The sequence below is a fragment of the Bufo bufo genome, chromosome 6 (genome assembly GCF_905171765.1).
Source record: "Bufo bufo chromosome 6, aBufBuf1.1, whole genome shotgun sequence".
In the NCBI taxonomy this organism is placed as follows: domain Eukaryota; kingdom Metazoa; phylum Chordata; class Amphibia; order Anura; family Bufonidae; genus Bufo; species Bufo bufo.
The window spans coordinates 309,701,924-309,715,171 of record NC_053394.1 but is presented as its reverse complement, the minus strand read 5'-3'; the positions used below and the strand labels follow the sequence as shown (position 1 = coordinate 309,715,171).

General features: G+C 42.4%; 1 protein-coding gene across 1 annotated transcript in view; it reads right to left on the bottom strand.

Moving 5' to 3' along the window:
• Nucleotides 1-13,248, bottom strand: part of LOC121004399 (serine/threonine-protein kinase 4-like) — a 104,119-nt gene that overhangs the window by 64,685 nt on the left and 26,186 nt on the right. The window contains exons 5-6 of the mRNA XM_040436597.1: nucleotides 9,611-9,775; nucleotides 8,713-8,880 (exon numbers count right to left, since the gene is read on the bottom strand). Coding sequence (XP_040292531.1) covers nucleotides 8,713-8,880; nucleotides 9,611-9,775 — 333 coding nt within the window. The remainder of the gene's footprint in view (nucleotides 1-8,712; nucleotides 8,881-9,610; nucleotides 9,776-13,248) is intronic.

Here is a 13,248-nt window from a genome sequence, read left to right as displayed (position 1 = left end):
CAGTGGGGTACCTCAGGGATCTGTTCTGGGACCCATATTGTTTAATATCTTTATCAGCGAAATTGCAGAAGGCCTCGATGGTAAGGTGTGTCTTTTTCCTGAGGACACAAAGATTTGTAACAGGGTTGATGTTCCTGGAGGGATGCAACAAATGGAAAAGCATTTAGGAAAACTAGAGGAATGGTCAAAAATCTGGCAACTAAAACTTAATGTTGATAAGTGCAAGATAATGCACCTGGGGCGTAAAAACCCAAGAGCAGAATATAAAATCAGTGATACAGTCCTAACCTCAGTATCTGAGGAAAGGGATTTAGGGGTCATTATTTCAGAAGACTTAAAGGTAGGCAGACAATGTCATAGAGCAGCAGGAAATGGTAGCAGAATGCTTGGGTGTATAGGGAGAGGAATTACCAGTAGAAAGAGAGGTGCTCATGTCGCTCTACAGAGCACTAGTGAGACCTCATTTGGAGTATTGTGCTCAGTACTGGAGACCATATCTCCCGAAGGATATTGATACTTTGGAGAGAGTTCAGAGAAGAGCTACTAAACTAGTACATGGATTGCAGGATAAAACTTACCAGGAAAGATTAAAGGACCTTAACATGTATAGCTTGGAAGAAAGGCGAGACAGAGGGGATATGATAGAAACTTTTAAATACCTAAAGGGAATCAACAAGGTAAAAGAGGAGAGAATATTTAAAAGAAGAAAAACTGCTACAAGAGGACATAGTTTTAAATTAGAGGGGCAAAGGTTTAAAAGTAATATCAGGAAGTATTACTTTACTGAGAGAGTAGTGGATGCATGGAATAGCCTTCCTGCAGAAGTGGTAGCTGCAAATACAGTGAAGGAGTTTAAGCATGCATGGGATAGGCATAAGACCATCCTTCATATAAGATAGGGCCAGGGGCTATCCATAGTATTCAGTATATTGGGCAGACTAGATGGGCCAAATGGTTCTTATCTGCCGACACATTCTAGGTTTCTATATGTAAAATCTTCATCTACTTGCATATTATAAGTTATACCAGCAAGAATTAGTCTTTATGTAGAAAACTATGATTTAAATCAAGCCTTACTTACTAGTGATTTAGATCATGATTTGAATCATTTTGATTTAAATCAAATCCACCCTGACAGTTTGGTTTTAAAATTTGCCATTTCTAGTTTTTCATCTGGGTTATTAGCAATTGAATATAAATTTATATTTTCAGTTTCCATAAACACTGATTACTTTCATTCAGTGTATTTGTGAACATGTCAGAATCTCCTACCGTATGGATTACAGCAGCTCACTGGTAGATCACTGTCTCCCTCTTGTGGATCTCAAAGAAGTTGCTTTAATATTTGTGAGTAACAAAGGGGAATACAGAAGAAATTCACATTTAGCTATCCAGCAACCTATGAACACAGTAATGATGTTCAAGAGTTAAGGTGGATTTAGACGGGCCGAGTTATAGTTGATTGTCCGGAAGGAAGCGTTCCTTCCCGACAGTCGGCTGCTCGTTCAATGGAGGTGAAGCGTGATCACCTCCACAGTATAAGAACAAAGGATCGCTATTGCGATCACTCGTCCTCATACAGCTGCATTGATTCTGTGCAGCAGATCTCTGTTTAGTCAGCATGATCTGCTGCCAAGAATCGATAATTTAGGTGCCTGCACGAACGACAGGCTCATCCGAGGGACAAGTGTTTCACCTGTACCTTTAAACCGGCAATTTGTTAGGGACGAGCACTCACAGGAACATTGGTTCCCGAAAATCTGCCGGATTATTGCAGTGGTATTGAAAGTTTATATTGTTATATATACTATACTACAGTCATTCCTGTGATTATCTCTATTACAAAAAATCTGGAGAAAAAGTATGTATATACTGTGAAATAATGAAAAAAGGGTGATGGTATATGATGTCATTGTAGGCGAAACCTTGGGATCTAGTGATCACCAGTCAGTGTGGTTTAATATAAGAACTGTGAAAGAGTCCCACCACACAAAAACAAAAGTTTTAGATTTTAGAAAAACAGACTTTTCAAAAATGAAATTAGTCATAAATGAGTCCTTATCAGACTGGAACTGATTACATGGAGTCCAGGAGAAATGGGACTACTTAAAAGGTGCATTATTGAAGGCAACAGAAAATTGCATTAGACTTGTCAGTAAAAGCAAAAAAAGGAAGAGACCACTGTGGTACTCAGCAGAAGTGGCCCAAATCATTAAAAGTAAAAAAGCTAGCATTTTGGAATTATAAAAAAACCCAGAGCAATGAAGATAAGGAAATCTACAAGATTAGGCAGAGAGAGGCCAAGCAAGTTATAAGAACTTCTAAAGCGCAGGCAGAAGAAAAACTAGCTCAGTCTATGAAAAAAGGGGATAAGACATTCTTCAGATATATAAATGAAAAAAGGAAATTAAAACAAGGAATAACTAAATTAAAAACAAAGGACGGAAGGTATGTAGAAGAGAATAAAAGGGCTAGCTGACTGCCTTAATGAATACTTCTGTTCAGTTTTTACAAAAGAAAAAGGAGAAGGACCTCCACTAGAAAGGATGACTAATAAATCATTTGATGCATGTATCTTTACAGAGGAAGATGTTCTAAGTTTGCTGTCTAAGGTGAAGACAAATAAGTCACAGGGGCCTGATGAAATACACCCAAAATTATTAAAAGAGCTTAGTGGTGAGCTGGCAAAACCGCTAACAGATTTATTTAACCAATCATTAGTAACAGGAGTCGTCCCGGAAGATTGGAAATTGGCAAATGTCGTGCCCATTCACAAGAAAGGTAGTAGGGAGGAATCGAGCAACTATAGACCAGTGAGTCTGACCTCAATAGTAGGCAAATTAATGGAAACCCTATTAAAGGATAGGATTGTGGAACATCTAAAATCCCATGGATTGCAAGATGAAAAACAACATGGGTTTACTTCAGGGAGATCATGTCAAACAAATCTTATAGATTTTTTTGACTGGGTGACTAAAATAATAGACGGTGGAGGTGCAGTAGACATCGCATATCTAGATTTTAGTAAGGCTTTTGACACTGTCCCACATAGAAGACTTATAAATAAACTGCAGTCATTGAGCATGGACTCCCATATTGTTGAGTGGATTAGGCAGTGGCTGAGTGACAGACAACAGAGGGTTGTAGTCAATGGAGAACATTCAAAACAAGGTCATGTTACCAGTGGGGTTCCACAGGGATCTGTACTGGGACCAATTTTGTTTAATATCTTCATAAGTGATATTGCAAAAGGCCTCGATGGGAAGGTGTGTCTTTTTGCTGATGACACAAAGATATGTAACAGGGTTGATGTTCCTGGAGGGAAACGCCAAATGGAGAAGGATTTAGGAAAACTAGAAGAATGGTCAGAACTCTGGCAACTGAAATTTAATGTGGATAAGTGCAAGATAATGCACCTAGGGCGTAAAAACCTAAGGGCAGAATATAGAATATTTGACACAGTCCTGATCTCAGTATCTGAGGAAAGGGATTTAGGAGTAATTATTTCAGAAGACTTAAAGGTAGGAAGACAATGTAATAGGGCAGCACGAAATGCCAGCAGAATGCTTGGATGTATAGGGAGAGGTATAAGCAGTAGAAAGAGTGAAGTGCTTATGCCGCTGTACAGAACACTGGTGAGACCTCACTTGGAGTATTGTGCGCAGTACTGGAGGCCATATCTCCAGAAGGATATAGATACTCTAGAGAGAGTTCAGAGAAGAGCTACTAAACTAGTACATGGATTGCAGGATAAAACTTACCAGGAAAGGTTAAAGGACCTTAACATGTATAGCTTGGAAGAAAGAAGAGACAGAGGGGATATGATAGAAACTTTTAAATACATAAAGGGAATCAACTCGGTAAAGGAGGAGAGCATATTTAAAAGAAGAAAAACTACCACAAGAGGACACAGTTTTAAATTAGAGGGGCAAAGGTTTAAAAGTAATATAAGGAAGTATTACTTTACTGAGAGAGTAGTGGATGCATGGAATAGCCTTCCTGCAGAAGTGGTAGCTGCAAATACAGTGAAGGGGTTTAAGCGTGCATGGGATAGGCATATGGCTATCCTTCATATAAGATAGGGCCAGGGGCTATCCATAGTATTCAGATATATTGGGCAGACTAGATGGGCCAAATGGTTCTTATCTGCCGACACATTCTATGTTTCTATGTCTATGTGCTCACCTTGATTAGTTGTGCTAAAAGGCACTACTCTCATTTGTGCTTGAGAATGAATCCCGTTGCAGTCAGGATGGACTGGAAGGACATCCAGTAATGAATGCAGTAGTAGTATCAAAAAGAACCCAACTGCGATGTCATCCGAGAAATTCTCATAGATACCAGAATAAGTGACATAATCAATTTGTTTTTATTCTGCAAAACTTAAAACGAGTTTCATATAGGGTAGAGAACAGTCTTGTACTTCACCCCTACCTACTTGCACGATCCACCCTAAATGGTGGCCCACAAACTTGGCGATGGTCCCTGATTTGACTAACTAGAGAGGCCTAAACCTAATGGGATAAAAGAGTAGTCAGACAAAAAGAGGTCAAATCCAGACAGTCAAAACCAGGACCGGATCACAATACAAAAGCCATGTCAAACCAAAGAGAGATGTGAGAACCAACACAAGATACAAACACAGAATCAAATACCAGAAGGGGTCTGTGCCAGGAGAGAAGGCCAAAATGAATAATCAGCAGTCAGGAGCAAGGTCAGAGACAATGCAAAAGTCAGAATAACAGTAATCCAAACAATAGTATAATACACCACAATACGAAGCATGTGACGCAGGAACCAAGCCTCATTGGCCCTACGTCCCTGTTAGGTCAACCAGCCCGACAGTCAGCAGAGCAAGTTGTCACAGCAACGGAATGACCCCGGCCTGCTTCAGGTAAGTATGTGACAATAAGTTTTGGAATGTACAATGACCCCTGCTTCAGATAATAAATGACAGATACCCGTTTCCTTCCTGTGATTATGATTTACTATTCTTTGTCCCTATATAGTACAAGTCTGCATATTTTATATTTTTGGTGCCACAGGTTCTATATTTATGTATATCTATCTTAGGCTACTTTCACACTGGCGTTTTGGTTTCGGTTTGTGAGATCCGTTTCAGGGCTCTCACAAGCGGTCCAAAACGGATCAGTTTTGCCCTAATGCATTCTGAATGGAAAAGGATCCGCTCAGAATGCATCAGTTTGCCTCCGTTCTGCCTCCATTTCGCTATGGAGGCGGACACCAAAACGCTGCTTGCAGCGTTTTGGTGTCCGCCTGACGATGCAGAGGCAAACGGATCCGTCCTGGCACACAATGTAAGTGAATGGGGACAGATCTGTTTTCACTGACACAATTTGGCACAATAAGACGGATCCGTCCCCTATTGACTTTCAATGGTGTTCAAGACGGATCCGTTTGGGCAATGTTAATGATAATACAAACGGATCCATTCTGAACGGGTGCATGCGGTTGTATTATCGGTGCGGATCCGTCTGTGCAGATCCATGACGGATCCGCACCAAACGAGAGTGTGAAAGTAGCCTTAACATACAGCAGGGGAGGCCAACCTTACAGACCCAAAGACCAAAAAAAAAAAAGTATGACTACCAAGAGCCACAAACTATACATCAACGTATTTTTTGCCCTACAAGATGCACCTAGGTTTGTGAAAAATAAGAGAAAAAAAGATTTTTCATCTGATCTCAGGTCTGATAAAAATATTTAATTTTTTACTTTTCATTACCAGAGAATAAAAAGAAAAAATATATTTTTCATCCGACCTCAGATCAGACTCCTAAATCAGATCCCCAATCCTCATCTGACATGAAATAAGATCCCTAAACTTCATCAGACCTCCAAATCAGACCCCCAAAATAAGAACCCCAATGCTCGGATCAGACAACACAAATCAGACTCCCAGTGTCAGACCCTCAGTGCTCAGATCTCCCCCCCCATGCTCAGATCTCCCCCTTCTCAGATCTGACCCCCCCCCCCCCATGCTCAGACCTGACCAACCTATGCTCAAACAAGACCCCCATTTGCTCAGATCAGGACCCCCATTGCTCAGTTCTATAATTAAAAAAAATCTCTTCCCTCTCCTGATCAGACACTGGGCTACTGCTCGTGCACCTGCTACTCTGCAGGTCTGACACGCTCTCCACTGTGACCGGATGAGCACAACGTCAGGTCATAGTGCATGTCTCCACGTACTATGTTTTCACACTGTGTGCATCAGGACATAGTGGATAGTAAGCTCGACCTGCAAATTAGCAACATTACCTGATCAGTAAAAGAGATCTGAGCATGGGGTGGAGAGTGAGCCGGCCTGGCTGTTTCTCGGCTCCACAGCTAGAGCCGCACTTGAAGAAGCAAAGAGCCGCATGCGGCTCAAGAGCCACAGGTTGGCCACCCCTGACATACAGTGTCTTGAAAAGGTATTCATACCCCTTGAGCTTTTCCACATTTTTTCATGTTACATCCACAAACTTAAATGTATTTTATTGGGTATTTATGTGATAGACCAACACAAAGTAGCAAGTATGCATGAAGTAAAAAGAAAATGATACATAGTTTTCAAAATTTTTAATAAATAAAAACCTAAAAAGTGTGACGTGATACCCTTAAATAAAATCCAGTGTGACCAACTGCCTTCAAAAGTAACCTAATTAGCAGAGTCCACCTCTATGTAATTTATTCCCTGTATAACTACAGCTGTTCTGTGAAGGCCTCAGAGGTTTGTTACAGAATATTAGTGATCAAACAGCATCATGAAATCCAAGGAACACACCAGACAGGTCAGGGATAAAGTTGTGAAGAAGTGTAAAGCACTTACGAGGGCAGTCATTGGCTGCTACAGTCATGTAGGTAAACAAGCCTGTTATTGCTGTAGCAAAGAAAGGGTATTTTTCCATGACAGAAATTTGAGACCGCCCCTTGGATTTCTGCCATGGTTTTGCATTTTGCATGCAGCATACCGACCTGTGGGTTTAACCCCATTCAATAGGGCCAATCCAGGTGCAGACACCTGGCACCATTTCTGCGGCCCATATGGACGGGAGATTGGATTCCCATTAAAAGACAATGGGAGGCCATTTCCATGTAGATTTCAGCACAAATATCCAAGCACAAAATTTGTCATGTGAATGAGCACTAAACAAAAACCATAGGGCACCTCTGGAACGGTAGAACTAGAGAAGTGGGGAATTTATCTGGTTGAGTTAGTTCTCTTGCTATTTGATGCTATTTCTTCCCTCTAGATAAAATTGTGTACTACTAAAGGGGTTTTCCACGCTTTTAATATTGATGACCTATCCTCAGATGGCACTCGTGCCGTCTCCTGTCTCTCTTCATGCTCACTGCTGCTATGTCTATGGCAAGCAGGAAGAGACAGGAGACGGCGTGCACCTTCTCTTCATACAGCTCATCGGATGGGGTGCTGAGAGTCGGACCCCTGCCGATCTGATATTGATGACCTATCCTGAGGAGAAGTCATCAATATTAAAAGCTTGGAAAACCCCTTTAAAGACATATATTCCTTTATCTTTATATCCGTGGTATATTTAGAGTATACAGGCTGCCCTAAACAGCACTTACAGGACAGTAACTTACCTACATCTAAAAAAGGATTCACTTTGGCACTGTTACTACTTGTATGAGGATCACATTGTGTGGGCCCAGAATGTACTATGTGTATCTATACCTGATGGAAATGAGATTCTAAACCCTCTTGACTTGGATACACTGGTGGAAAATATACTGGTGCGATATTAATAAAGTAAAGAAATATTATTATTATTATTGTAAAATTATATTCTAACATAGCAAATGTGAAGTGGCTTCAAATAGAAACTTTAATTTAAGTCACCCATGTTGCATTAACATACAGTTTTAAGTCTTAAAGAGGTTGTGCCAAGTATGAAAGTTATCCCCTAGACAGTGGTGGTGAACCTATGGCACGGGTGCCACTCAGAGCCCTCTCTGGACACCCACACCCTGGAAAAAGTCTATGGTGTACCAATATGCCTTAGACTTTCCCTGCCACTCATCAGCGCAGGGCGCACTATAAACAGCACAAACAGTGCACAGAATGCAGGCAGGATATTCTAGCTAAATTATAAAGTACATGGAAGATATACTATATTGGACTGTAGTATTCAGGTTAAATTGCCGTGTTGGCACTTTTCAATAAATAAGTGGGTTTTGGGTTACAGTTTGGGAATTCAGTGTGTAAAAGGTTTGCCATCACTGCCCTAGCCTGTGGATAGAGGATAACTTTCATACTTGGCCCAACCCAAAGCTTATTGAGGAGGTCCAACTGCTAGAACACTTAGCGATCCCATGAATGGGTGTCCCACGTACCAGTCCACATGGAGCGACAGGCTGAGCGTACACCCTGCCACTCCACTCATCCTCTACACCGTTGCCGGAGATGGTCGAGTACAGAGCTTGGTTATTTTCGGCAGTCCCACAGAGATTAAATAAAGTGGCATGGGGTACATACTGCAAACCTCTCCTTCAGGGCTGGAACATGGTCAGGGCGCACACTCCGCATACCGCTCCATCAGGACTGGAACATGGAACCCCCATTCTCGGGATCATTGGTGGTCCCAGTGGTCAAGCCTGCACCGATCAGTTAGTTATCCCCTATCCTGTTGCATACTTGGCACAACGCCTTTACCTTCCATTCTAGTCATAATTCATAGGTCTTACCCTCATTGGATGAATATCAGCATATGGCGGCTTCCCTTCAGCCATCTCAATTGCAGTTATGCCAAGGGACCAAATATCTGCAACACAGTTGTATCCAATCTCTTGAATCACTTCTGGAGCCATCCAAAATGGAGTTCCGATAACAGTGTTCCGCTTTGCCATGGTATCCTGATGAAAAATAACACTGCAGCTAAACAATACAGAGCAGCCACATATTAGACCTATTTTATGGTTTGTCTCGGATATTAGCACTTTCCCTTTTGGCCCAGTTGTCTTTAATTAGCAGGAGGTTGGGTTTCTACCTAGTGGCCACGGGAGAGTTGTGTGCCACATGGTAAAACTGCAGTAGTTTGCGACATTTTTTGGCATGTGCTTCATCAGTACTTGCTGAGACACTGTGGCAAGTCGTGGCAGAATGCCGTGGCACACTAACATTCCGTGGTCGCTCAGTGGATGCCCATCCTCAGACAACCACCCACTTTCTCTCACTCTGTTTTCTGAGACCACAAGGGAAGGTTTAGCCTGGCACTTCTCTGGTGTACCAGTGAGGACAGTGACGGGTTTACAGTGGTCACGTGTTGTCAATGTGGATTCATTCACCATTGCAGAAGGAAAAAAAGAGCCTGGCGGAGAGAGCTGGAACGGGGGTGCCGGATCTGCTAGGTAAGTACTGCTAAATTCTCTAATCCCCAGTACTGCTCTGGTTCTTACTGAATCCACACAACCCATTTACTGTTACAATAAACTGATATCCACTGGTCTACTGAGGTCACTGCTTCTGCCCCATAGATTGGAGGTCACATGTGTTATAATCATCTGACTGACAGATGGCATCATGGATGGGACCTCATTGTGGATAGTTTTTGCATCATTATACTGTATGGTGAAAATTACTTACAGTCAGCTGACCTGCCACCCCAAAGTCTGCTAGTTTAGCAACCCCTTCAGAGCTTAGTAATATGTTCCCGGCCTTAATATCTCGGTGGATTTTCCTCATGAAATGAAGATATTCCAGTCCTTTTAATGTTGATTGGAGAATGGTTGCTATTTCTTCTTCTTTTAACTGGGGAGAGAGAATAAAATAGTGTTTGTCATATAAATCGGTAACATATACATTATATGGCTGCAGCCTGTTATACTACTAGCTCTTGGAATGTCACTCGAGGAATCTCAATGGAAGGCTCGTTTCCTATGGTGCTAATGAGACTTAAGTATTATAGCGTGGAATTGCATCATGAGCAACTTTGTAGTATATATATATATATATATATATATATATATATATATATATATATATATATATATATATACACACTGCTCAAAAAAACACATCCTAGATCTGAATTAATTAAATATTCTTCTGAAACACTTTGTTCTTTACATAGTTGAATGTGCTGACAACAAAATCACACAAAAATAAACCTAGCACTACCTGAGCCACTTGTGTGGGTTGTAGACTCCGTCTCATGCTACCACTAGAGTGAAAGCACCGCCAGCATTCAAAAGTGACCAAAACATCAGCCAGGAAGCATAGGAACGAGAAGTAGTCTGTGGTCACCACCTGCAGAACCACACCTTTATTGGGGGTGTCTTGCTAATTGCCTATAATTTCCACCTGTTGTCTATCCCATTTGCACAACAGCATGTGAAATTGATTGTCACTCAGTGTTGCTTCCTAAGTGGACAGTTTGATTTCACAGAAGTGTGATTGACTTGGAGTTACATTGTGTTGTTTAAGTGTTCCCTTTATTTTTTTGAGCAGTGTATATGTTCTTAATGCTGCAATGTTCTACAGTTCCCAGATCCCCACCTCTCTTGTTCCTTCTGTTCCCAGTACAAACTCTACTCCCCCCTTCTTTATCAATACCAAGACTCCCGGTACAGTGTTAGGATAGGCCATCAATATCTGACTGAGGGGCTTGAACCCATAAAACCTCTGCCAATCAGCTGAATGAAGGAACCATTTGGTTGCATGCGCGCCTAGTACTGCAGCTCAATCCCCTTCACTTCAATAGAACTGCGTTGATGTGAGCTGTAGTACCAGGCACTGCCACAGCGAAACGTACAGTGCTGTGACTGGGAAAACAATAAGGCTTCATGCACACGACTGGTAAGCAAACAACGGATCTGCAAAATATGGATACCCGCCATATGCATTTCACATATTTCTCATTCCCATCAATAGAAAGGATCATTCTCGCCCGCAATGTATGTTCTACAATATGTGGAACAGCTACACGGATCCACATAAAATACGGAGGTGTGCATGACTCCAGAGAAATTAATATATGTAAACAAAGTGGCAATGGTGATTTTAGGTTAAAACATAACTTTTAATTTATTCAATATTAGAATAAGTCCCTAAATGCTATAATAAAAGATAAAGAAAAAGTGCATGATGGCACCAGGGATACAAATGTGCTTGGTGCACGGCGGCACCTTTAAATACAAAAAATAAATGGGTGCACGGCGGCACCTTGAATAACCAGTAGGTCCTACCGTTATGGCTGCGGTCCTCTGGTCTCTGGAGATGTCCAATGCAAGAAGGTTTTGCTGTAAAGGAGAGCGGAGGGGGCCCGGCGGGGATATTAGTGGGTTAGGGGTACCTAGACAGCCCTGATATATGGGTGCTATCTCGCCCCTAGCGTCCTATATACGGAGCACCCGTTCTGAAAAGAACGACCCCGTCCGGAACCTGGCCCTTTTTCTACTTGGCCCTATTGTGCCCTAGTGTAGCTAGTCCCTACACGCATGTTTCATTTTTTATATAAAACTTAGCAGGGGAATGTTAGGCACACATAGAGGGGCAATGTGATCTAATGACATATAGTGTTGGTAACTTTTAGTCAGTAACCAACACATACATCATATATGTTTAGGATGAAAATATGACACAAATGATACTTAGATGTATTGGCCTTTAATCAAGGCTCTAATCGTGTATCAGGGCTGGGTACTTGCCTAAGATATAAAGACAGAGTCGAGGGGGTCACCTGGAGATGGTCCGGTCCCTTTCTTGGAGCGCAGCGGCGTGTCCAGAGGCCGTGATAAAGCCTACTTGCCGGCAGTCGCCCGCTCCTATTTGAACTACATTTGGCCTCAGAACGAGGCTTGGAGCGCAGCGTGATGATGTCAGCGGGGCCGTCGACGCGCTCACGCATGCGCCATCAGTGCTAGGAGAAAACACTATTCGGCCTCAGAAGGAGGCTTGGAGCGCAGCGCCGTGACGTCAGCTGGGCAGCCGACGCAACCGCGCATGCGCTGCCCATGCTGAAGGTGACCAGCATGGTAATAGATCTACTGACGTGATCAGATGCCGACACGTCATTTCTAATGGCTGAGGATTATGTCATCCGCCCGGGACATGTGTTATCCACCAGCCAATGTTTAGTTGGTTGCCAGGTGACCGGGACTCTGTGTGGCAACCATAAATTCAACACCGTCTATAGCAAATGCGGTGAATATTAATGTGACATTTCTTGCAATATGATTATATTAAAAGTGTTCTGGTCAGTAGTGCATAGGCACGGATGCATAAGGAGCAATACATAATGAATGAGTGCTCTTGTCTATCGGGGTGCACCTGTCAGGGTTTTAGCATCCAGTAGACAATTTTTTGAAATACCTCAAGGCAAATTATTTGGTATCAGTCGATGCAAGAATCGTCACAGGGACGCACCCTATATCCGATTATTATTATAATGGGCATGAAGGGTGCCCTATAGAGGGTACGGTTCCTGTGACCACAAGATGTATAAGGCATAGACCTTGGTGTACTTTTATCCTTTATTTCCGTGAAGTAGGTACGCTCTGGGTAAGGATACCTGCCAGAGGGTGCTTATTGTGTTACGTCTATCCGTTGACATATGCTGTTTACATGACGTGTGTTCTTCTCATGTCTCATTCTGCCAGCCTGTCCAGGTCATATAGGGATATGTAGCGTTTGGGGTTCATTGGCTAGTCTAGTGCTCATTAAATGAAACAGCCGAAGCACAGTTGCTCATTTAGACCTTGGGGGGCTGTGGTCCGCAGCGTGTGGATCCAGCGTGCTTCATGTTGAAGGAGCATGCGATCCCAGTCACCTCCTCGCAAGGGGGGGGCGACTGCCTCGATGCCAATAGCTTTTATACTGTGTGGGTCACCCTGATGATATTCATGTATGTGACGTGATACAGCCGTATCTTTTTTATTGGTGATATCCCCCAAGTGTTCGCCAATCCGCCTGCGCAATTCTCGCTTCGTTTTGCCTATATATTCTAGGGGGCATTCACACGTGATTCTATAGATGACACCCCTAGTGCGGCAGTTTATGAAATCCTTAATTCTAAAAGGTTTTTGAAGGTTGATACTGACAAATTCTTTACATGTTTGTATTGTACTGCATGCAATACATCCACTACACCTAAAACACCCTAGTGCTTTCCTGTCTAGCCAGGTTCCTTTTGTAGTTGATTTATGGTGGCTATGTACCAGCATGTCTCTGAGGCTATTCCCCCTCCTGAACGTAATCTGAGGGTAGTCAAAAATCCTCTCTTT